The following is a 26,608-nucleotide window of genomic DNA, read 5'->3' as shown; positions in this document are numbered from 1 at the left end:
ATATGATCACACTTTATAGGTTAAGATTGGATTCAATTTATCCAACATAATTTTTTAAAAATATTAAAATTAATTATTAATTAATAGCAACCCAAAATCAAGGAAAAATTCTAACATGAGATTCTCACTGCCTGCCAAGCTATAGCAAGCTAGATGATGTGGGAGACCTCCAGCCACCAACAAAAGATGAGAGCATCAAAAATTTTAACTCACTCAGTGTAGATCTCTAGTATCACAACCATCAAGCTCATACTTGCTGTTCGATTGTGGTAGCCCAACTCACTCAGCTAGCTCACTTGATCAATCTTAGCCCATTTAATTATCTCTTCCTGAACATCCATACTTGTTCCCATCTAACCCAAATTGTCCCACACAATATGCCCATCTCACTCAGCCGGTAAGGCCAACCCAACCAATTCAACCTACCCTATCATTTGACACCCCCGACATATTCATCCTGCTCAAGTCACTCAGTTAATCCTATACAACCTCAGTAAGCCATAGCATTTTCCATCTCAACTTTCACTAACTTTATGAACTAGAGTAGATTATACTCTGGAGTTGCATATCAATAATGCGTAAGTCTGTTACTGTATTGTTTTAAATATACCTGACAGTCATTTAGCTAAGAAAATTCCTTCCAATTACAGACAATTGCCCACGCCTTCCTTTGAATGAGGCAGATAGTGCATCTTCAAAAGTTTCCAGTCCAATTTAGATGACCAAGACCAAGCTGTGACTGTTGATAGGTTCCAACCTGGGGGCCTGGAGCTGCCAGCCCAACCCCGACACCTCCACCAATGGCTGGTGAGACCTGATGGTGCAACAACTGATGAGGTGTTGCTATGGACGCTGGTTGAGTTGGATGGTACAGACCAGGGTACTGGACATGTGGAATCTGTGCTGCAGCACTGAATGAAGCATGGCCAGCATGTGCAGCGGGCATAAATGCAGCATGTGGTGATTGTGCTGGTAAATTGTAGTAAGGAGCCGACTGCAAGTTTGGAACATCTCTGGGTGTCTGAATCCATAAATCAGATGCCTCTGCCTGCAGGAAATAAAATAACGTTAGGATAACCATGTTTAGAAATAAAAAGCAGTTCAACTTTTTGAACAAGATTTAAGCATTCATAAAGCCCAGGGAGAAATTAGTACAGTACTGAACATTGCACAAAAAAGTCTAGTGATAATAACATGAAAACTATCTTTAATGCCTCTATAAGGTGAAAATCCTGTATTGAAACCATTGTCCAGACAAATACTTGCAGACAATATAAAGATGTCCAGAAAAGTGTGGCTTCTGTTCACTTGAGTTGATTAGACTGCGCTATAGAAATGCCATTAGAGACACAAGGTGGCGAGAATACTTCATATCATATCCACAATAAAAACATAGTCAAAGCATATCCAGAAAAGTAACGAGTTCAGCTTGTAAGGGTTATGGAACACTCTTGCCTTCCTCTCTATTACATCAGTGAGATTAAAAAAAAAACATGAAGCTTTCAAATAATACCTGTTGATTCAGCACATAGAGACTGTTGTCTTTATACTTGACCCTGCTGAAATCTTCAATGCCTGTTGTACTGCCAACAGCAACAGGAGAACTAATACTAAAAGCAGAATTGCTATAACTGGTATAGGCAGTAGGGCTACCAGTGGGAAGTGGTTTATACTGTGGCTGGGCATATTTCATGGTGTCAGGAGAGATCTGAGAGCTTCCTCCTGGCATCAGAACAAAATTATTTCCATTTGGCGGGTGAGGATATGCAGGATTGCTAGAATAGTTTGGCATTGCAATTGGAGGAACATAGATTGGCGAAAATATGTGACGATATGGAACAAAGTTAGGGTAATGTGGCATGTGAACTTGGGGATACATCTGCGGAAGTGACTGCTGAGGCTGATGAACAAATTGTTGCTGCTGTGTGACAGCCACATTGGATAAAGGACTGAAACTAGCAGCAAGTGAGTTCAGCACCTGCAGAAGAAAAATGCAACCAATTAAATAAAATTAAACACAAAAGAATAGAGGCAAACACTAGTAAACCAGAAGCACAATGCAATCAGGCATCCACGCAACAGCAATGGCAAAACAGGGCATCAACAAACCAAAAGGTATATTATGTAGTAATTAGCAATCTGACATAAGTGAGACTTGTCCCACACATAAAAACCAACCTCGGAAGATGAAGCCAATTCGTGAATGTGTGCATTGTCTTCCATAACTGTTCTTAAAAATGGCGCATCATAACCATTTTGATTGTCATAGGCCTGTTCGAAGTAAAAACAAAATAAGTTAGAATATCGCCACAATAAGATCAGCTATTCTTACTACTAAGTGTTATGAATCTCTATTTCAATAGTTATCAGCCTCACAGTTCAAACTAGAAGCAATCTATGTTGCCAAACTTACTCCAAAGTTCGACAAGCTTTCTGGATTTTTTAATTGTTGTTCTGAACTGTAAAGACTGCCACTTTTGACTAATCCAATGTCTGCATAACTTCCAATATTTTGAGTTGAAGACTCGTTTCCAGTGGGCAGTTCCTCAGATTCTGCAACTGATGCAGGATAGTCAGATTGAGAGGTTCTAACTTGGACGTCCATGGTACCCCCATTAATAACAGTAAAAGTGTCCTCATTAGAGACAAGTGGAGGTGAAGCTGATGAACTGGCAACAAATTTTTAACATTAAAACAGAAAAAAATGTAATGATAATTAAAAGCACGAGGCAATAAACTGCAACATAGCTTCATGATTGTTAGCAGTTTAATTAGGAAGAAAAATCTAGGGAAATATTAATCAGTATAAAGTCAAAGATGAGTTCAAAATGAAAAAAATGAGAGATGGTAGAACCTCATAGAAGGTTCATCAGCAACTTCATCTGCACTTTGAGATTGGTTATACGTATATCTGTTTGTGTCAAATCCAACTTCAAAACTGCCAAATGTCAAGCGTGCAAGTTCCGATTCTGGAACTTGTAAATGTTGGGGTATGATTACGTGTCGATTTTCTAGGATACTAAGTTTTGACAAGTTCTTAGACAGTCCAGTAACATCAATCACCTTTGAGCTAATCGAATTATCAGCAGAAGATGGAGCAGCTGAATCTGTTCCATATGTAGCTGGTACAACAATATTGGGTTTTCTAGTAGATTTTGGCTTCCACTCCATGTTGACCTGCATGGCTGCAAAGTGACTGTCAAAGCAAGCATAAAAGTATATTATGACAGAATCTTCATGCCAGAATGCTACATAGTTAACCAAAAAAATTAGCATATGTAGTAGAAACAAACTACTAATCATTTAATAAATGCTAAAAAAGAAGTCAGGTTAAGGGAGTATACATTGCTCGCTTACATTCCAGCTCTAATCATGAAACCTCGTCACCACTCTTGATTTTTAGCAAGCTCAAGATTGATTATTATCTTGCGACTGCACCCAATTTGCCACTAGCTTAAAACAAGTGTCTCATCCATCTCTTAATCTCAATCTAGACAGGCAAGTATGGATTAAGAGCGAATACACCTGTCTTGGTCATTAGTGGTCACAAAAACCCTTGTAAACTCAATTTGAAGTTGTTTATGGTACCAACCAAACCAGGAAAGAAAAAGAATATTAAATAGCAAATAATGTTAGAAATAATATATCTACGTATTTATCATAAATCTTATTTTTATTCTTCATAAGATTTTTATTGTTTATTTAATTCTATTCAATAAATATAAATAATTTTTATAATCAAGTAAACATTCACTTATATATAAATAATCCAATATTATATTATATACCAAAAATATTGTTGTATTTGACCAAATATTATCAATGATCTGATATTTTTTTGAGAATAATAAAAAAAAAACTATTGATATTGTAATAAATGCATATATGATCGCTAATCTAGTTATCTCATGTATGAAACATGATATGCATCCTTATTATAATTAGATATCATTTATCATCTCATAAACAAAAATATTTTACTTTCTTAATTATGCAAATTTCACTGATCCTAGCACCTGTTGTGGAATTTGCACTACAAAGTCCTAAAACAAGTTGCTTCAAATTTTTCCTTCCAAGTAAAAAATATGGTCAGGACCCACATCCAAAGGACAGTTACTTCTTGCTACCATAACTGGAAAAAAAAAATTTGAACTAGGGATGTTATAATTTTACAAATAGCCACTAAATTACACAATTTTGAGATCATGACTCCTCTTGATCTTTCAATATGCTCTCACTCTCCTCAGAATAGTGCTCAGATCGGAAGCATGACAAATGGCACCGGCAGTGACTGACAAGTCATGATAGAGGCTAATGGACAAAAGTAGCACTAGATCCTATAAAGTGGCATTCGCCTTCTCAAGCTCAAAAATCAAGTTCAATTTTAGGAAGAGTAGGGTGGTGGTATAGATCGAAGGCACCTATAGTCCCTTGGAGATGACTTTTGGAGATTGATAATGCTTGGATCGCCAAAAAAAAGGCTTGCCCCCAAGCTACTTAAAGAAATAGAGCACGGCTGCCGAGTCCATCTACAGAGACCACATTGCACCTTTGTGGACAATCTTATTTTCCCCCTCGATGAAGTTAAGTTCTTCTTGATAGGGGAAAATGATTGATAGGGGATAATGATGCAAAAAAGAAAATAAATTGAAGAAAAATTTGAAAACTTGGATCCAATTTAATTTTAATTTTTAATATTTGGTAAATTGTTGAGTTATTGATAGTTTATGGTTGTCATATTTTTCCTTTTAGTAATTAATGAAGTATTTATTTTCTAGTGTTTATTATGGTTGGGAGTATAAAAAGTAGTCTAAAGTTAATGCATTTTTTTATCTATCAATTAATAAGAATCAATTTTATTTCTTTGTGAGAGAGTTATCATTTTGAGGGTGTTTGCTTTGATCATCCACTGTGATATGTCAAATCTCCTCCCTCTTAATAGAAGTAAATGTTAGAATATTACTCATTTTCTTTCAACAATTTTGCTTTTACATCTTGAGTAAAAAGTAGAACCCTAAATCTTTTCTATTCTCTACACTATCCAATTGCCAATTCTCATTGTCTCCATAAACTGGAAGCCAATGAATAGATTAGTAATTATTAATCTTCAGGATCATCTTCCTTTTCTCTATCAAGAGAGCAGATGTCAAGGGTTCACTGTTCTTTCTTGAAATTCTCATCCCTTTTAGTTACTAGAACCACATCTCTTTTTGCACAATCCGTCAGCTAATTTTCCATTCTTCAAAAAACCACATGCATCTGTGGTGGCTTGAATTTGGTCTAGAGCATCATGCCACTAAAGTGTCCATGTGGCACCAAGATTGTATCTTCACCAAGCTGGATGTAACTAATATCTTCATCAAACATTTAAACAGTATGTTTTGAAACGACATTAATATATATAATCCAATTTGAGGGGCATTAGAGTAGATAATTTTTTATTTTTTTATAATCCAAGTGTCCAGGCTTCACCCAACTAATAGGTAGGCAGCTTACCCCCTGGTTCACCTACCGGATAAATCCAAAGCACAACTTATGCACACTTAGAGGCCAACATCTAGAATATTCGACCCTACAAGGATTCAAACTCTGATCATCTTATTTGTTCCCCTAAGTGTTTTCCCACTGTACCACACCCGTGGGGACTTAAGAGTAGATCATTTAGTTTGCATGGCTAGTTAAGTAATTAATGATTATGTTGTGGTATATATGGATGCAATGAACTCGTCTATTGCATATACTGCTGCTATCTTTCTTATAACTTGATGAATTAAAATACAGATATTAAGCATCATGCATGCATCTAACCATGATACAAGGACGACATTAAGAATGCTAGTAACAGAAGATTTACCTTTATGACTACCAACTGACTGACGATGCACCTTGCCATTATGTTGGTTACTTGGAGCAGATTTACCCATAGTTGTGTTGAGCACAGTAGGCACTGGAGTAGAGACTTGGTTTAACTGATTGCTCTTATATGCAGGAATTGAATGACCAGGTAATTCTGTCTGTGGAGATACTTCCTTTCTCAGTAGAGAAATTGAAAAGGAATTCGTAGAAACAGATGACTGAGAAGCCCCATAATTGGGAGGTTGTCTCTGAGCACCAACAGCTCCAACTTCACGACGAATAGCCCCAACTTTTCCAGCTGATAAAGAGTTAGCAGATGGGACATGCACAGGATCTGAGAAGGAAGAGTACAAACTGTCACTGGAATTGCTTGGTGGGGTTTTAGAATGAGCCCTATAATTATTATCGAAATCCTGTGTCCTGGACAAGAGGGCAGTTGTCTTTGCCTCTCCATGCTGACATGCCCCATGACTGGCACTTGAGCCTGTTTCATTGGCATTACTAGGTGGATCAATAGACTTGCCTGAACCTGCTGATATGAGTTGTCCTAACTTTGGTGCAACAGAAAGCTGTCCCTCCAATCTATCTCGGGCATTACTAAAAGTGATAACATGTAAAACAGGAAACCATGTAAGATTTAACACTTTTTTCACATAAAAGAAAAAAAGAGCGTACACAGCTATTGACTTCAGTATCATGGATGCCTTGAGCAAAAGCCAACATAACACAAAAACTGAGAGAAAGTTGCTCAAATTGTCACATTTTCCTGGAAGGCTCATGGTTATAATTTGGGCAGAAAAAAAAAAGAATCATCATGCAAGAAGACCAAATATAGTATATCAACTATCTTCTTCACCCATACTTGCACTTGCCACAAAAGCTCATTTTGATGATTCTCAATGTATAAAAAATTCTCACAGACTCTTTAACTACCCTTGCCATACCCCTGTTGAAGCAGACTCCACCTGGTACGTCTATTGAACGAGTAATAAAATTTCATAAACTTGTGTCGCATCTATTCAAGTCCAAAAAACTTAAGTTGCTTCTAGCATGCAAGCAAGTAATCCCCAGCCATGTTCATCACTTTGTTATTTCTCAATTCCCATCCCAAAGAACATCAAACAAAAATAAATTTATGAGAGAGGAAAGAAAGGCCATTATCAATCACCAAATTATTTTGGTCAACAATGACTTGTGCAGAAATTTGAAAGCTGGCAATATTTGTCAAATTAGTGAATGTGCGAACTCTTGATATGCCGTCAAATATTATGGCACATGTTATTCGTATTCTATTGGCTTTTCAAACATTACCAAACCAAAATTTTGGTGATCTTCTACATCACTCATGCCATTTCTTAACAATTCACAATTACTGGAATTTTTATTGAATGAAATATCACTAAATTGACAACCTCAATGATCCTTCAAGCTCTCATGTTCTACCTTAGCACGTCATCAACAAAATGTGTTCGTCACTATTATTAGGAGTCATGTACATAAATCTATCCCTCCATTGAGCTGTATATCACTGTTCTCCAGTGATATATTCAAATTTAGTGTTCTACTCTGCCACCATCTTCAAGTCGTACAAACACTCAATATAATTATATTACAACCACCAACCCAGCCCCTAAAAAACCAATGAAGGTGGTGCAGCCAATGATAATAATGCACTTGAAGGATGTAGTTGTAATTTAGCCTCTCCGAAATCCAAAAATAAGGAAAACAAACCTCTTCTCAGTGGCACTTGACAAAGTGTTTCCAATGCTAGAAGTTGGCTGATCAATTGTTTCTTGTACAGCATCCTCTTTGGCATTTTGGTTGGCACGGTTGTCTCTAACAACACGAAATTGTCTGTTGATTCCTGCATCGTTGAACAAAACTCTCTAAAAATTTATACATCATGAATATGTTCCACAGAATATAATGGGCAATGGAATTCTGAAAGACAAACCCCAAACAAATATACAAAGCCATTTTCTACAGTTCAGAGATTAAGAAACTTATTAAGAACACATTTCTATTTACAGATTGTGCCTACACTCTTCTTAATTCCCACATGAAGTAAGATATCATTTAAACAAAAATAATGAAAAAATAATCAAGTTTCAACAAAATGCATGGCGACATTTTTGGATTTGGAATATCATAACTATTTTTTGTGTTTCTTCTTGTCCTCTAGAAGCACTAGTGTCTTTATTTTTTTCCTTTGTTCTTAAATGAGAAGTAATCTGCACAGTGGATCTAAATATGTGTGATGCACTTGAGTTGATCACACCCAAAAACACTTGAAAAAAACAGGGGGGACAGCAGTTAAACGCTTACAGCAGCAGCAGATAAGCTTTAGCTGTAGAAATGCTATGAAGTCAGAGGAACAGTATGAGCACCCTAAAAACAGGAAAAAGAAAAAAAAAATGACAGTAGCAACAGCAACAGACGTGCAGCAAGAAAATAATAGAATAGAAAAAAATTGACTAGTTAGAACTCTCTGGTTCATGTATATGCTAAATAAAAGGTCCCATTTTGAATAAGGAAGATGGAATTTACACATCTTAAACAGAAATCAGACCTGCAATGCAAGCAGTTCCAGTCAGTGACTAACTATTGCTCAAGAAGAACCAAATTAATGTATTCTTAGGACTGGACTTCAACAAAAGATATGTCATATGTTACTTAGACTCGGGACAAGTGACGTCGGACGGGATAATGATTATCCAGCGGACTGTATTGATTCCGTTGATTCAAATGTGAATGCTGGAAACAATCTTCTAAAACTTAATGATTCGAAAGAATACCAAGAAATAGAAAAATAAATGACACTGTCGAAAATATTATTCATTAACAACTTCCTAACATCAACTAAACAATTACTTTAATGGACCCAAAACCTTAATTTGTAAAAGATGAAAATTATCAAAAATATTCTAAAAATAAAAAACAACTCAAATTTTACCAAAAATGAAAAATATCAAAAATAGTAATAAAAATCTTCGGATCCTCCCGCATCAGTCGCTCCGGATTGAAAAAACTAGTCCTCGAGTTTAGACTAGTGTCAGGTGGTCGCCCAGGAGGAAGATCATCTGACACTAAATCGGTAAAATCTACTAGCAGCTGATGAACTTTGAGAAGCCTCATCGATCCGCTGATGTCCTTTTTGTGCTTCCTCTTGAACTCCTACACTAAGTAGCTCACCATCCTAGTGTCGAAGTCTTCACCATCAAGATGCATGTTGTTGGCGATCGCCTTCACCTCGATAATGCCCACTTCAATGGTGAGAAGAGAAACATCGAAAGTCCTACCTCCGAGATCAAAGATTAGCACATTCTTCTTGCCGGAGTTGCTCCCCTTCATGTCAAGGTCGTTGGCTATGGCTGCTGCCATTGTCGCCATGGCTGGAGATGATGATAAGACAAGACCCCAATAAATATTATTACCAAGGTTAACAGCACATAATGATCATGAAATTTTATGGGATTCTACTATTACAACTATCGGATTGGATTGCTTTCCTCCATCGGGCAAAAATAATGGTGCAGCAATTGCATAGCTTGCTTGTTGGCTCCAGAGTTATATTTCTGTGTCAATTTCATCCACCTCATCATCGTTATAAACTGGATCACTGACTATTTCGATGTTGTCGTCCTTATCTCTCAAAAAAAAATTTATCCAAATTAAAATAAAAGAACTTACGACCTTTAAGATCTCGGGTACTACAATCACAATGTGAGACTTCCTCAATCGGAACATGTCTATCACTACCTCGATCACGTACCTCACGATCTTCAAGATCTTGCGCTACTAGATGCTGGAATAACTCCGTGATTTGTCTCTGTAGATCTTCTAGTATCTCGTCTCGAGTGCTACAATTATGGTGTAAGGCTTCTTCAACCGAAACATGTCTGTCACGATCACGATTACCACCACGACGATCACCCATGGGATCTAAGAGCTCCAAGACTAACTAACGTCGGACAGAATAGCAATTATCCTATGGGCAAGATTAATTCCGTTGATCGATTGCAAATGCCAAAATCAATCTTCTAAAACCTGTTGATTTGGAAGAATACCAGGAGATAGGGAAATAAACAGCACTATCGAAAATATTATTCATCAACAACTTCCTAACATCAACTAAATAATTATTTAAATAGACTTAAAATCCTAACTTGTAAAAGATGAAAATTATCAAATATTCTAAATACCAAAAAACTCAAAAATTATCAAAAATAATAATAATAATCTTCGGATCCTCCTACATTACAAAGCAAACTAGCTATATAAATCTCATGCCTTATAAATTAGCTTATTCCGTTCATGATTGTCAAGGTCTACTGATGACTATATGGATTGCCAAGTTAAAACAATATCAGAAAAGTTGTCCAATCATGCTCAAAAAATTAGTTATCACACAGAACATCAAGAAATTTGCAACAACCCAAGGACCAAAGAAATTACCTAGAAATGAAATAGATTCCACTAGAAAATATATGAAAAACTTTAAAATTTGAGCAAATCGAGAGTGAAAATGGATGGATAGGTTGAAATTTGGATGAATTAGATTTGATATGGAACACTCAAGTATTTAGCAATGTTTTTGTCAATCCCAACTTGAATCTAGCAAATGAAACTATGAAACGCAACTAAGAAGGAAAGATATTCTTCACTATCACAAATTCCAACTTAAATTTCTCAACCTCACCACAACTCGATATTGTCACAAAAATAATCATCAAACTTTTCTCTAGTTAGATGGGATGGAGCCCCTCATCTATCTCTTTTCCTCTTTCTGAGTAAATTGAGCAAAATTACTATTAGTTGAGAGAAATCTCATAAATCCATTCACTTTCAGATGTGATGCAAATTCAAAAAAGCCTACTAATATGAAATATTAACTAGTAAACTAATATTATCAAATATTATTAATAATATAATATTATTTAATTTAGACTAATAAATAATTTCTAGCATTATTTAAATTTTATACAAATAAATAAGATTTTTAACATTTGTTGTAATACATTCTGACTTTATTATTTATTATAACACATTTTTGATTTATTTCTTCTATATTAATAATATGATCTAATTTATTAAAAATCTCATACATGCACATTTATCTTAATGATCTATTATTACCTAATAGCTCTAAAATATAAATTTATCATATAATAATAATAATATGATATTATTAACATTGTCATAAAGGGGGTATCCCGGTGCACAAAATTCCCACCAATGCAGATCTCAAGAATGATCTATTGTACACAATCTTACCCTGCATTTGCAAGAGGTTTCTGTGACTCGAACCTGTGAACTCTAGTTCACACGGTAGCAATTATACCATTGCGCCAAGGTTCCTCTTCTAACATTGTCATAATAATATGATATTATTAACTTGATGTAGCTACTAAGATTGGGACAATATATTATGTATTCTAATCCAACTTTATTAGTTCTAATATTTACTAATGTAATGTGAGTTATTAATTATATGATGTTTGATGAAACATAATGTGCACAAGTGTTATGATTGAACAGAATTTGTTGTCTTATAAAGATATTTTATCTTTTAACAAATCTGATTTTGGTTTTTCAATCATCCAATTCTGATACCAATACCAACTTGACAATCATGATTCAGTTCTGCACTACTTGTAAGTGATATAACTAATAATTTAAACCTCCTTGTTGCTTATTTGCTAAATATAACTTATGAAGTTATGACTTATTAATCGTGATTTAGCGATTAATAATTTAGGTGTGATTGTGAACACTTACTGAACAGTTACAAGGTATAACTTATAAGTTCTTTGTTTCTTTAATAGAATACATATCTTAAAATTTTTAATAAAAGATTGGGCCAACTTATAACCCCACCACCTTAGATGGTTGACATCTTCACAATTTCTTCGTGTCCAAGCCAGATATCTTGACATTCACCTAGAGTAGGATGAAGAAGAACTATTGCCAAACCACTTGCCTCCTGTCCACTTATTCAAACAGACTGCCACCTGCCAAGTATGTGACTGCCACAGGCACAAACCGAACTGCTACAGCTTGCCTCTGTCAGCATTGTGTCATTTCAATCAACCAGCAAGGCAACATGTTTCAGCCACGCTGACTGAAACTACATTTTATTTAAATTCATGCCCATGAATAACATGTTCTAAGTGCAAAGGAGAAAGGTTCTACCTAGTCAAATGAATATAAAATTAAAACAAAGAACCAAAACTTAGATAAAACCTAGAAAGCTGAAAAACAAAGCTCATGATATACCACTTGAAAAATAATTAGGATCATGACCCATCCAAGTAAAAATATACCAATGTTCTCTGTATCAAACATTTAATAAAACAGCAAGTAAACAAGTAGATGTAGAGGACTGCAAGCCATGATATTTCACCATAGAAAAAAAAAACAGAATAAAAAATTCATTTGCTCTGCCTAAAAAATTAGAAAAGAATTGTTACTTCATAACAAGTGAATTCATTTTGCCTATTACACTCACAAAACCAAAATAACAGAAGCTCAGAAATTGAGATATTCATTACTTGGTAGGGATTTTTGAATATAATTTTCTCTCTGCAAATTCAGATCCAATGATGTAGACGGTTTTGCCCATTGAAGATTAGGTTCCACGTGTTTTCTTGTATCAGATAAGCTCTTGGAACCTGTAGACTGAGGTCATGATAAATGTCCTAATGAGTAGATGAAATTTTATACGAAGAACAGAAAAATTAGAGTCAAGTAAAAAGATATGTATTCCACGTACACTAGAATGAACCTAAGCATAACTTTGAAAAAGTTATGATTTACATAATATACATAGGATTTCTTACCCAGCCTATTTAAAATGCAATGCCAAAGAATTTCATGTATTTATTTCTTCAGGGAAAAAAAAAGTGGGCTTGTGTGCCATGGGAAGGATGCTTAAGAACAAAAAAACGTAGTGAAAATAATATGAAAATATAACAATAACCAAGTCTTTATCTTACTAAATGGTTATATAAGTCCTCTTACGTTATTGAGCTCAATCCCCTACTATATCATCTATATTTAAATAAATTTTATCATATTTTATCATTGTTAATTATGTCTTCTTTGGTCTTTCTTACTCAATTAATGTGCATTTATTTTGATCTCACATCACTTAATTGAGAAATTTATTAATCACCTAAGTACATATCAATATCATCTTAAATGCATCTCTTGGAGTTTTTCTTCAATAGGTACCATCCCAATTTTCGCTCTAATGTTTTTAAATTCAACCTCGAATGTTTACATATCCACCTTAACATTCTTATATCTGTGACTCATCTTTTGTTCATATGGTTATTTCATAATTCAACATTTAGCTTCACATAATATAGCAAGTCTAACCGTCATTTTGTAAAGCACTTCTCTTTAAGCTTTAAAGGTACCTTACGACCACAAAAAACACCTAGCTTCCTCTTCCATTTCAACCATTTTACTTATCTTATATAAAACATCTCTATCAATCACTTCATCCTTTTGCAAAAACGATCCTAGATACTTAAAACTTTCAATTACAGGCAACTCGTTATCTCCTATCTTAATAACTATCTCGGTGTGTCTACTACTACTAAATTTAAATTTCATATATTTTATCTTTAATTTACTAAGCCTAAAATTTTTAACTTTCGAGCTTAGCTTTACTCCTTCACATGTCTCATCGACTAAAATAATATTATCTGCAAACAACATGTACCATAATAACCTATCTTGGAAGTGTCTAGTGTATTCATCCATAAAAAATGTATGAACTTATTTTTTATCGTTGATGCAATTTTATCTTTATAGGAAAGGTTTCACTCAGTCCACTTGGAGTATTCACTCTTGTCATTACATCCTCAAACATATTCTTAATTGTTTCAATATATATTATGTCGATGCCTCTCTTTTTTAGAATTTTCCACATAATTTCTCTCGAGATTCTATCATAAGCTTTAATACCATATGTAAATCCTACTTTTCTTTATACTTTTTAAACAATTATTTAAAAAGATATATAGCTTCTATCGTCGACCTTTCAAAGATAAATCCAAATTGATGTTCAGTCACCTTGATCTTCTTCCTTTATCTTCTTTATATCACTCTTTCTCAAAGTTTCATGGTGTGATGCACTAGCTTAATATTCCTATAACTCACACAATTTTATACATCTTATTTTTTCAATATTAGGTTTAATAACTTTGTAAGTCATTAAAAACTTGTTTCCCTAAGCACTTTCATACATCTATTAAAATATCATCTGGTCCAATCGATTTTCTATTTTTATCCTATTTAATGTCTGTTCTACTTCTAAAATTTGAATTCTCTAATAAAAAATTAAATTTTTATACTCCTCTGACCCACTTAAATTTTTTAAGATAAGTTAGTAATCTAAATCTTCATTTAAAAAATTAATAAAAATATATCTTTCATCACTCTTATTTTCTCATCTTTCACTAGTACCCTATTAAATTCATTTTTAATACATCTTATTCGGGTAAGATCTTTTATTTTACTCTCTCTCGCTTTAGCTATTCTATATATGTCTCTTTCTCCTTCTTTTATGTCAAACTGTTAATACAAGCATTCAAAAGCTTCAATCTTGGTTCGCTCACTGTTTTCTTAGTCTTTTTCTTAGCTACTGCATACTTTTTAAAGCTTTCTTCATTCATACAAGCGTACAGTAACTTATAAGCAATTCTTTCTTTCATTTTCTCCCGTACTTCCTTGTTCTTCCATTAAAATTCTTTATTTTGTGGTGCTCATCCTCTTGACTCACCAAGCACGCTCTTGGCTCCTATTTACAAATTTAGCACTATTTTATCTCATGTTGTATTTGAATCATTACATATTTCTTTTAATACTTGTGCTCTATCCTCTCCTTATAAATATTTTGTTTCTCATCTTTTAACTTCTACGATTCTAGGAGTTATGCACATTTTCCTCCTAGGCGTGTAACTTTTACTTTAGGAATGTCTTTGCAATCTTTACACATTTTTTTATTCCTCTTCCTAACCATAAGAAATTCAATTTGCGACTTATTGTTCTCACTTTTGAAAGTAGGTGTTATTTTCTCTTCTTGAAAAACGTATTAGTTATTATAAGTTCATATAATATTGCGAAATTCAATATAGTTTTTTCTTCATTTCTTATTCCAAAACCACAATCCTCATGCATTTTATCATATTCCCCAATTCTTCATTTAGATCTCCTCCTATTAAAATTTTTATAATACCTTATTTAGATCTTCACAAAACTTAAGTTTGGTATCCTCGTCTAATCCTATTTTAGATGCATATGTTAATTATATTAATAGTTTCTATCATTACTATTATCTTGAGAGCTATAATACTCTCTCTTCAAAACTACTTCGTCCTTTAACAAACTATTTACAACAATATCTACTTCATTTTTCATTTTACTCTTTCATGTGTATCCTAACTTAAAACTTGAATTCTCCATCATCTTTGTATTCTCCTCTACCCATTTTGTCTCATGTAAACATAAAATATTAATTCATCTTCTAATCATCATATCTACTACTATTACTTCCTTGAGTGTTCCTACATTCCATGTTCTAAATCGAAGACGATCAATATTCTTCAATTGTCAATTCTTATCTAACAACTCTGCCCATAACAAATTAAATCCGTCATTGTTGGTCTCAAGCCCGGATAAAGAAAGGTTGCGTTAGATTGTCAGTCAATGTCAAATTAAGACAAATGTTCAATGAATAAATCCATAAACTATTGTGTTAATGCTAGATTATTCCCTAGAAGGTAGCAGGATCCAATTATTATGTCTCAACAAAGACCGTTACATCTCTAGAAATTGGGTGTAGTGATAAATATGCAAGAGTTCATATTACAAGATCTAACTGTAACATATCGACAAGGACCGCTAGATCTCCATGAGAATTTGAGTGTAGTGTTAAATAGGCAAAAATTTTCTAACCATATTTTGGAAAAGAACAAATATTATAGTAAAACTAATAATCTAAGATTTGGAACATGAAACATAGAAACCCTCACTGGTAAAGTAATGGAGGTAGTAGATACGATGATTACGAAAAGAATTAATATTTTGTGTGTCCAAAAAACAAAATAGTAGATGAGAAGGCAAAGATGATAAAAAAAAACTTGAGTTTTAAGTTATAGTACACATGAAAAAAGTAAAACAATAAATGGAGTGGGTATTATTGTAGATAGTTCGTTGAAAGATGAAGTTATAGGAGTATTTAGAAAGGAGGATAGTAGTAGAGAAAGAAACTATAAACATAATTAGCATATATACATCTCAAATAGGATTAGATAAAGATACTAAATCAAGATTTTGGAACGACCAGATGAAGTATTACAAAATCTAAATAGGTATGTCAGAGTGAAAAAATGAGAAATATAAAAGGATACATGAGTGTTATAAGTTTGGAACAAGAAATAAAAAAAGAAAAACTATATTAAATTTTGCAATAACATATGACTTTATACTAACTAATACATTTTTTAAGAAAAAAGAACACTCGATCACGTTCAAAAGTGAGAATAATAAATCGCAAATTAACTTTCTTATGGTTAAGAAGAGGGATAGAAAGATTTATAAAGATTGCAAAGTCATCCCTGGAGAAAGCTTAACTACCCAACATAAGTTAGTAGTGTTGGATATATGCTTCGAGCATAGTAGCAATAAAAAAAATATACACGTCTCCTATAATTAAGTGGTAGAAGTTAAAAAATAGGAAGCAAAATTTATTTAAGGTAGGAGTACAAGTATTAAATAAAAAATACGGAGACTCTAATACGATATGGGATAAAATGATATAAAAGTTGAAAAAAGTAACCCAAAGTATACTCAGTGAGTTAAAGGGGCATACACCACCAAATAAAAAATCTTGGTGATGGAATAAGAAAATACAAAAAAAGAGAAGGAAAATAGTCTATAAAGAATTATATATTAGTAAGAATAAGAAAAACTTCAAAAATATACAAAAGCCAAGAAATAGACTACGAAAGTAGTGAATGAAGCTAAGAATGAAACTTTTAAACATTTATATCGAAAATTGAATAAAAAAGAAAAAGAGATATTTTTTAAATAATTAAGTGAGAGAGAGGAATATAAAAGATCTTATCCAAATAAGATTATATTAAAGATGAATGCAATAGGATACTAGTAAATGATGAAGAAATAAAAGAGTGATAGAATAGGTATTTTCATCAACTTTTTAATAAAAATTTAGGTGACCAACTTAGACAATTTAAATAGATCAAATAAGTATAAAAATTTAAATTTTTATAGTAGAATTCAAACTTTAAAAGTAGAGTACACTTTAAATGGGATGCAAAATGAAAAAGTCATTAGACATGATATTTCGATAAAGGTATGAAATTGTCTAGGGAAATAAAGTATTAAATATTTTACAAAATTATTTAACATGATATTGAAAATGAAAAAATATATATGATCAATGGAGAGTAAATACTCTAATACCTTTATATAAGAATTAAGAAGACGTATAAAATTGTGAAAACTATAAAGGTATTAAATTAATGAGTTATATTATGAAATTTTGAGAAAGAGTGATAGAAAAAGGATTAAGAGAGGAGACCATAGTGATCGAAAATCAATTTATATTCATGTCTGGAAGGTTAACAATAGAAGTTATATATCTTCGCAAGTGACTAATTGAAAAGCATTCGAAGCAAAAGATCTATATATGATATTCATTGACTTAGAAAAACTTATGATAGAGTCTCAAGAGATAAAAAAGAGAAGTATTAGCATTACACATATTGAACTAATTAAGGATATATATGAAGATGTAACAACTAGAGTGAAGATTTTAAACGAATTAACTGAAGCATTTTCAATAAAGATAGGGTTACATTAAAGATCAGTTCTAAATTTTTATCTTTTTACATTAATCATGAATGAACTCACTAGACACATTCAAGATACAATACCGTAGCACATATTGTTTGCATATGATATTGTTTTGGTAGATGAGACACATGAAGGAATAAATGTTAAACTAGAATCTTGACAGAAAATACTAGAAGTGAAAGATTTTAGACTTAGTAGAGTAAAGACAAAATAAATGAAATTTAAATTTAGCAATATTAGACGTAATGAGACAATTGTTAAAATAGGAGATGACGAGTTGTCTTGAACTCAAAACTTTAAATATTTAGGATCATTATTGCAAGACGATAGAAGGATTGAGAGAGATATCTTACATATGATAAAATACCTCTAATACAAACAGGATGGTTGAATAGAGAAGAGCGTTGGATGTTTTATGTGATCATAAAATACCTCTAAAACTTAAAAGGAAGCCCTACAAAACAGCGGTTAAACCTACTATGTTATATGACATTGAATGTTGGACTATGGCTCGAATACATGAACAGAAGATGAGAGTTGCATAGATGAGGATGTTAAAATGGATATGCGGACATACGAGGATGAATAGAATAAAAAATGAAAGCATTAGAAAAAAAATCAAAGTTGCATCTATTGAGAGAAAACACCGAGAGATACGTTTAAAATGGTATGGACATATATTTAAACGACCAATAAATGCTCCAACTAGGCGATATAAAACTATGACAAATACACACATCAAATAAAGAAGAGGAATACCAAAAAAGACTTGATTAGCAACAATAAAACAAGATAAAATTTTAAATATAAATAATGATATAGTACGGAATAGAGTCCAATGACGTAGAAGGATCCATATAGTCGACCCCATCTAGTGAGATAAGACTTGGTTGTTGTCATCGTCAATTCTTATATAATCTAATGTGTGAGAACTTGTGCATATTTAATACTATACCTAAGTTTTCATGAAGACGTAGCAATCCTTGCTAAGACATTGCAATCAAACCCTACAATGCATTCCTTCCGAAGAAGGACCTAGCGCAATATTTTTTGATAGATTCATACATAACTTATCTATGCTTTAATGTTGGCTGAGACCCTAACGTAAAATGAAATTATGTAAAAGCTCCAACATGCCAGTACATTACTTTGTGGAGGTATATAAGCAATGAAACAATTGGAGTCATCCTATTCATACATTTTCTTTGTTATTTCTTAGAAATTTGAACCAAAAAATGTTTACATATATGTTATTAATGTTGATGCATACCTCTTTCTTTCTGTCCCTTCTCCTTTTTACCTCGTGAAAAGGATCTGTTAGGTGAATAAATAAAGAACTTAAGCAAGATTGAGAAGAGATTGATAAATGAAATGATATAAAATAACACAATTATTCCAACACAACTTCCACAAAATTGAGAAGAGATTGTTAAATGAAAAGAATAAAATAGCATAGTTATTCCAACACAAGTATCTTTAAATACTATTTGCATTTTTCAAGGATGAGACATGAAAGATTCAGTAATCAATTAAGCTTAAAGCAATTAAGTATGTAGGCTACAAATCTTCAATCATGTCAGCTTGAGAAAACAATTTCATAAGAATATGAATAAGATAAACCTATTAGCCAACTACATTGGAGCACTTTCATGAATAGACTTTAATCTAGGTGTAGTTTTGTAGCTACTCCTCACCCTTAGTGTGAACACATAGGAAGTTTGAAAACTGTTCTTTCAGACACTACAATTTTCATTACTACCCACCAAACATAACAATAGTTCATTAACGCTTAGAATTATAATTTCTATAACTAAGATGCCATATATTTTTCTCTAGCTAACATAGTTAGAGCTTGCAGGAAGATGTAAAGAATTATCTGTTGTAGCTTAAAGTTATATACTTTATACCACTAAAAATGTGATAAACACCCTCAAGTAATATTAACACCAAGAGAAGTGGGATTGTAAGTTTCAGATGAAATGTACTTGTCCTTATTTGGACCTGCCAACTCTTTTTCTTCTAATATTTTTTATTAATATACTGTTCTTCAAGAATACATGATTGTGGAAAACTAATGTTTCGTTGTGACAAACTCTACAACTTGGGAATCAGTTGTTACAGGTTAAAGGACACAATTGTAAAAGTTAATTTTCCATATTCACACTTTCATTTAATTATTTTCATCAATATCTTAGCGTCTACAGAACAATTTCAAGTCTACTTCATGACAATGTATGTGTGTTAAAATGCAAGTTGTCAACTATTAGAAATTCCCTTTAGAGTGTTTGGTAAAGGAACAATGGATGTTGATAAGATTATCATCAAGTTTGATCTAGCTGAGGATCATATAATCCTACTACATAAATTGGCCTAGTGAATCACATCAAGGTAAGGCTAGCAATTTGTACTATGTGGTCATTATAAAAATATATATAAAATGGGCTAAATTAAGTTTTTAACATAATAAACAAAGTAAAACTATTTGAATTTTCTGATATCTGACATGTATATATCCTTAAAATTTTGTTGAGAAATCTTGGCATTGTCCATGGACAACACCTTCAATTGAAGGGCTTTGATCTACGACTTCAAAACACACTACAATGATGAAACTTGCGGCCTTTGTCCCTTGAATTAAATACAACCACCTGTTCTCTACAACGGCCATCCAATTTTTGTCCATAGGATCCCTCATATTGAAACATCATAAACATAGATTCCTGCCAACATTAAGAGCAATATTGTTATGGATCTAGATGTCATATATCTCATTTCATAATTTTTTTTTTGTGTCATGGAGGTGTCAATTTCCAATTAGTGGTGTGGGATTCAGGGCGTTAGGTATTAGATAGTTGAGTATTAGATGCTTCTATGACCTCTTTTTACTTCCATCCATGCCACGGAAATCTATATGGGAAAAAATTCAGTAGAACTATTTAGCAAAGCTATTCCCGACCCTTGTCACCAGCAACTTTAATTAAATTAATCTAACACCACTAAACCTTTTAATCATATGGAAACAACTATATCATCAAATAGAATCAAATCACAAAAAATCAAGGTTCACAAAACAACAACTAAATATTATCCCACTAGATGGGATTGGCTATATGAATTATTCTATGCCATCGGACTCTATCCTCTACTATATCACCATCTATATTTAAATAAATTATCTTATTTTATTGTTGTTAACCAAGTCTTCTTTGATCTTTCTCGTTTAATGTACATATTTGTCATAGTTTCATATCGCCTAACTAAAGCATTTATTGGTTATCTAATTACTATACATATCATCATAAATGTATCTCCTAGACTTTTCTCTCTAGGTGCAACCCCGACTTTCTCTCTAATGTTCATTCTCGTGTGTCTACACATCCATCATAACATCATCATCTCTGCGACTCATCTATTGATCATGTGCTCAAGTCATAGTCCAACATTCAATTTCATTTAACATAAAAGGTCTAACTGTCGTTTTGTAGAACTTCCCTAAGTTTTAGAGGCACTTTACGATATAAAAAAAAAATATCTGACGCTCTCCTTCATTTCAACCATCTTACTTGTATTTTATATAAGATATCTCTAAATTCTTTTACAAAAATAATCTTAAATACTTAAATCTCTCACTTATTCATCATCTCCTATGTTAATAATTATCTCATTACATCTAATATTGTTAAATTTAAATTTTATATTTTATCTTTACTCTACTAAATCTAAAACCTTTCACATCCAATGTTTCCCGTCAAAATTTGAATTTAGCAATTACTCCTTCACGTATCCCATCTGTCAAAATAATATCATCTGCAAAACAATATCATCATGGCACCGTATCTTAGATATCTCCAGTGAATTCATTCATGATTAATATAAAAAAATAGGAATTTAAAGTTGATCCTTAATGTAACCCTATCTTTATGGGAAATAATTTAATTAATCCACTTAGGGTTTTCACTCTTGTCATGACATCCACATACATATACTTAAGTATTTCAATATACACTACGCAAACACCTTTCTTTTATAGAATTCTCTATATAATTTTTCTTAGAACTCTATCATAAGTTTTTTCTAAGTCAACGAATACCATGTGTAAAACTTATATTCCAGATATTTTTCAATTAGTTACCTAAAAAGATGTATAACTTCTATTGTCAACCTTCTAAATATGAATCCAAATTGATTTTCGATCACGATAGTCTCCATTATTAGTTTTTTTCTATGACACTTTCTTAAAATTTCAAAATATAATTCATTAGCTTAATACCTCTATAATTAGCACGATTTTGTATGTCTCCTTTGTTTTTATATAAAAGAACTAGAGCACTTAACCACTGTTTTCATTTTCAATATCAATTTGAATAATTTCATAAGTGATTCAATACTTTATTTCCCTAAGCAAATTCCATACATCTATCAAAATGTCATCTCGTACAATTATTTTTTCATTTTACATCCCATTTTAAGCATGTTCTACTGAAATTTGAATTCTACAATAAAAAATTAAATTTCTATACTCCTCTGACATACTTAAATTATCTAAGTTAGTCACTTAAACCTTCATTAAAAAATTGATAAAAATACATCTTCTATTGATCTTTTATTTTCTCATCCTTCAGTAGTGCCATATTGCATTAATCTTTAATGCATCTTATTTAGATAAAATCTCTTATCTTTCTCTCTCTGACTTTAACTATTCAATAAATATCTCTCTTTCTCTTTCTCTTTCTTTTATATTTAGCTATCAATATAAGCATTCAAAAATTTCATTCTTGCTTTACTCACCACTTTCTTGACTTCTTTCTTGACTATTGTGTACTTTTTTAAATTTTTCTCATTCTTAGAAGTGCATCATAATTTATAGAAGATGCTTCTTTCTTGACTTCTTTCTTGACTATTGTGTACTTTTTTCAATTTTTCTCATTCTTAGAAGTGCATCATAATTTATAGAAGATGTTTGTTTTCCCTTCACTCTCTTTTGTACTTTCTCATTCCACCATCAAGATACTTTACTTGGTAGTGCACGTCCCTTTGACTCACACTCTTGGCTATCCTTTTCAACTTTAATGTCATTTTATCCCAAGTCGCATTCGAGTCATCATGTATTTCTCTCAATACTTAATATTTTTATCCTCTCCTTAAATATATTTTGTTTCTCATCCTTTACTTCCACCACTTAATTCTAGGAATCATACACGTTTTCCTTCTATTGATACTATATTTGAGGTGCAAATCCAACATTATTAACCTATATTGGGTAATTAAATTTTCTCTAGGGATATCTTTGCAATCTTTACAAATCTTTCTATCTTTCTTCCTAATCATAAAAAAGTCAATTTGCGATATTATTCCCACTTTTAAACCCTCTTTTCTTAAAATACATTAGCTAGTATAAATTCATATGCTAACACAAAATTTCATATAATTTTTCTTTCTTCATTTCTTGTTCAAACCCATAATCCTCATACACCCTATCATATTTCTCATTTCTCACTCCTATATGCTCATTTAGATTTTCTATTAAAAACATTTCATTTGGCGAAATTTTTTGTGATACATCATCTAGATCTTCCCAAAATCTAAATTTAGTGTTTTCATCTAATCTTACTTAGGTGCATATATGCTAATTACATTAATAGTTTCTTTCGCCACTGCTTCTTGAGAGTTATAATCTTATCACGATCTATCTACAATAATACCTGCTCCATTTTTTATTTTACTCCTTCCTATGCATCATAATTTAAAACTCAACTTCTCTATCATCTTTGTCTTCTCTGCTACCCATTTTATATCTTATAAACACAAAATATTAATCCTTCTCCTAATCATCATATACATTACCTTCATTGCTTTACCAGTGAGTGTTCTTATATTCCATATTCCAAATATAAGACAATCAATTTTCCTACAATATTTGTTTTACCCAACCTATGGTATGAGAGTTCTTGCATATTTAACACTATACCTAAATTCTCATGGAGATATAACGGTCCTTGCCAAGACATCACAATTGAACCCTACAATATGTTCCTTCTAAAGAATAACCTAGCATGAATACAATAGCTTGATGGATTCATTCATTAAGCATTTGCCTGAGTTTGACATTGGCTAGCAACCCTCAACCTTTTTCATAAGGGCGTGGGAGGCCAAAACTAAATAAAAAATATGGCAATGGTAGAATAGCAATGGTTAGTACTAATACTTACAAGAACTTATAAGTGTTAAAACATTTTTTTCCAACATACATCTTAGTTAGGTTGTAGGAGTTTAGGATGAAAATTGAGTTATGGGTTGTTCTTCCAATATATACCATAAGGAAACCTTTGCAATGAAATAGTATGAAGCACCATGATTTGCAAATCATAGTATAGGTAATGAGCATTAAATAATAAAGCATAGAGATGGAATGTTGCAAAAAATGTGTGATTATAAGTAGAGAGTATAATTCACAAGCAATCAGGAAAGTCTAGAATATTAGAACTTTAGAGAGATGATAAAACGAGAAAATAGTATATTAAGCTTGTATGCTCAAAAAAAGTCTATGGGTTTCATAGCTTAATAGGTTTGCTTAATTATAATCGAAGATGAAAGGGCAAAGAAACACCATAGAGAACTCTAGTTTGTATGTTTAAAAAAATATGTAACTAGGATATGATTAATGCAACCACCTTATGTAGAGCTCAATAAAAATAAAATCATATAGCTATCCAAAATAACTAGGAAATATGCTTTTTCGTCTATGTTAATGATCCTAGAACTGATTCTACATATAAACAAGTATTCCATTGGTTAAACATATGGCACTATTCACATATGGCATTATTCACACTATCGCATAGATACCAACCTTAGCAAAGCCTCAGGCTCAATAAATGAATAGATGATTATAGTTTTTGACCATGATAATTCAGGCTATCAAAGACCAATTCACACTAACAGGATAATAACTAAGATATAATGATCCAGTCTAGTATATGCTATGACTTTTGCATACACCAAAATATGAAAATCAATATGAATTGAACAATTATACAAATATAAATTAAAAAGAAAATACTAGAAGATGGCATCTTCATCTAACTATCGACAAGCTCCCTCTAACAACTACACACTCCCCACACACCTTAAATGCAGGCATTAATCTTTTGTCATCTGCTATACTTACTGCATATACAGTTTGGCAAGTCATCTTTTAAAATATAAAACGAACGAACAAGGAAGACTAACATCTAAGAGCCACTATATGCAAAACTGATGATGAAAATGGCATGAGACGAGCAGTAAGCAGACACACATTGCCCTTGAGCACGTTGATAAAACTAGATGCGTAAACCCAACTTTACTCCTGTTCACTAACTCTTAAAGAATACCGGATCTAGAAACATCAGTTCAACTGTAATGAAGCAACCAAACAAAAGAAATACATAGCAACCGGTGTCAGTCAGTTGCGCGGACCACAAGGCACAAACTTTGAAAATTCAATCAGAAGGCGAAGAAAAAAGGAGCATCGAATGAGTACCCTGATAGAGCAGCCTCTGGGCGGTTTCATTGGGATCCATGTTCGTCTCCTTTAGCATGGCGTAAATATCAGCGTCTGAGTGGTCACCGACGATCTCCCTTATGGACCGGATGGTGCTCCGGATGCGAAAAGGAACAATCTGACTACCGCCGTCGTTCCTAGGCGCCAGGACCATCTCTGTCAAGGTCAGGGGAGAGGAAAATGAAGCACGGCAACGCAGATGCAGAAACCCTAGCGGATGCTAACGGCCGACGTGCATCAAACATCAAACCAAGAGAAAGGGGGGGGATCGGACGTTGGGAGCAGAAAGGGGGCGACACGAGAAGAAGGGTTTTGGGATGGCGGAGGAATAGGAGACTTGGAACCCTAAAATTGGCGAGTCGACGCAATTTGGCCTGTAACTCCAAGGGGGGTATTTTAGGAAAGAGGGCGGCGAGGTCGGTGCTGACTGACTGCTGCTGACGTGTACATCGACGCCAGACGATCGTATTTAGTGTGTACGGAATATGCAAATGCCGATCAGATAGAAGTATCGAAAGAAATTTGGAATTTTTTTTATTATCTTTTCTATTTATGTAAAATATGAAAATTGATTTAAATAATAGTTAAACATACGTTTAATCACGTATTTAATATCCAAAGTAAATAAAATATAAAAAAAATAAGCAACAACGAATAGGTCAATTTCACATCCCTGTGGTCGATCAATTTTTAATATTAAAAAGATTTTTTTTACTTTGATTTTTCTTTTCTTTTAAATATTTCATCAAAAATTTACGGATAAAGATGATATATTTTTGGACCAAATTAATTATAATTGTTTGTTTATTAGGGATGAGGATGCCAATAAATATCTTCCTCTCTCCTTCCTTTGTAATCATTATCATAAATGAAAATATATCTTTATTTACTAGTCTATCAAAATCTCTCTTAACTTTTCATGTTTAAATTTGAATTCCACCATCAAACATACAAGGATATATTTAGTTCAAGTTATCATATATGTTTAAGTTAAATATCATAGATAATCAAGTCATCAACCAACGAACCGTTAACATGCATGTTTCTCGAATATAGTCATCGGAAAAGATAAAGGAACCTGAAAAATACTTTAAAAGAGGGTTAAAATAGCATCGGAATCCCGATAAACCACTTTGACGCTTAAGTTAAGGTTTTACATAAGGAAGGAGTTAAGGACTTGAAGAAATTAGAATTAATGTGTGCATCCCTATGTCCATGGGTATAGGCCTTTTTTTATAGAGTTGTTAATATCCGTTTAAGATATTATTCTGAAATATCTATTTTAGTTTTAGAAAGATTTTGATCGTCTGTGTCTTTTGG

The 26,608-nt window shown here is 32.7% G+C and overlaps 1 protein-coding gene across 2 annotated transcripts; it reads right to left on the bottom strand.

The window, feature by feature from the left end:
- Nucleotides 1-568: 568 nt before the first annotated feature.
- Nucleotides 569-25,638, bottom strand: LOC141836478 (uncharacterized). Of its 2 annotated transcripts, XM_074723981.1 has the most exons (11): nt 25,268-25,638; nt 19,016-19,059; nt 12,408-12,534; nt 7,588-7,720; nt 6,380-6,453; nt 5,855-6,190; nt 2,855-3,185; nt 2,414-2,669; nt 2,179-2,271; nt 1,514-1,978; nt 569-1,048 (listed from the first exon to the last, which is right to left on the bottom strand). In XM_074723981.1, the coding sequence occupies exons 1-11, from the start codon at nt 25,440-25,442 to the stop codon at nt 695-697; spliced, it is 2,388 nt and encodes a 795-aa protein (XP_074580082.1). In that variant the 5' UTR covers nt 25,443-25,638; the 3' UTR covers nt 569-694. The 2 variants fall into 2 exon arrangements, with proteins under 2 accessions (XP_074580082.1, XP_074580081.1); XM_074723980.1 differs by having other exon boundaries at nt 5,855-6,453.
- Nucleotides 25,639-26,608: the final 970 nt, after the last annotated feature.

The sequence above is a fragment of the Curcuma longa genome, chromosome 10 (genome assembly GCF_044706935.1).
Source record: "Curcuma longa cultivar G26 ecotype Majalengka, Jawa Barat chromosome 10, ITB_CL_G26_1.1, whole genome shotgun sequence".
NCBI classification, from domain to species: domain Eukaryota; kingdom Viridiplantae; phylum Streptophyta; class Magnoliopsida; order Zingiberales; family Zingiberaceae; genus Curcuma; species Curcuma longa.
The sequence above is the reverse complement of the archived record's forward strand: the minus strand, read 5'-3'. Positions and strand labels throughout refer to the sequence as shown.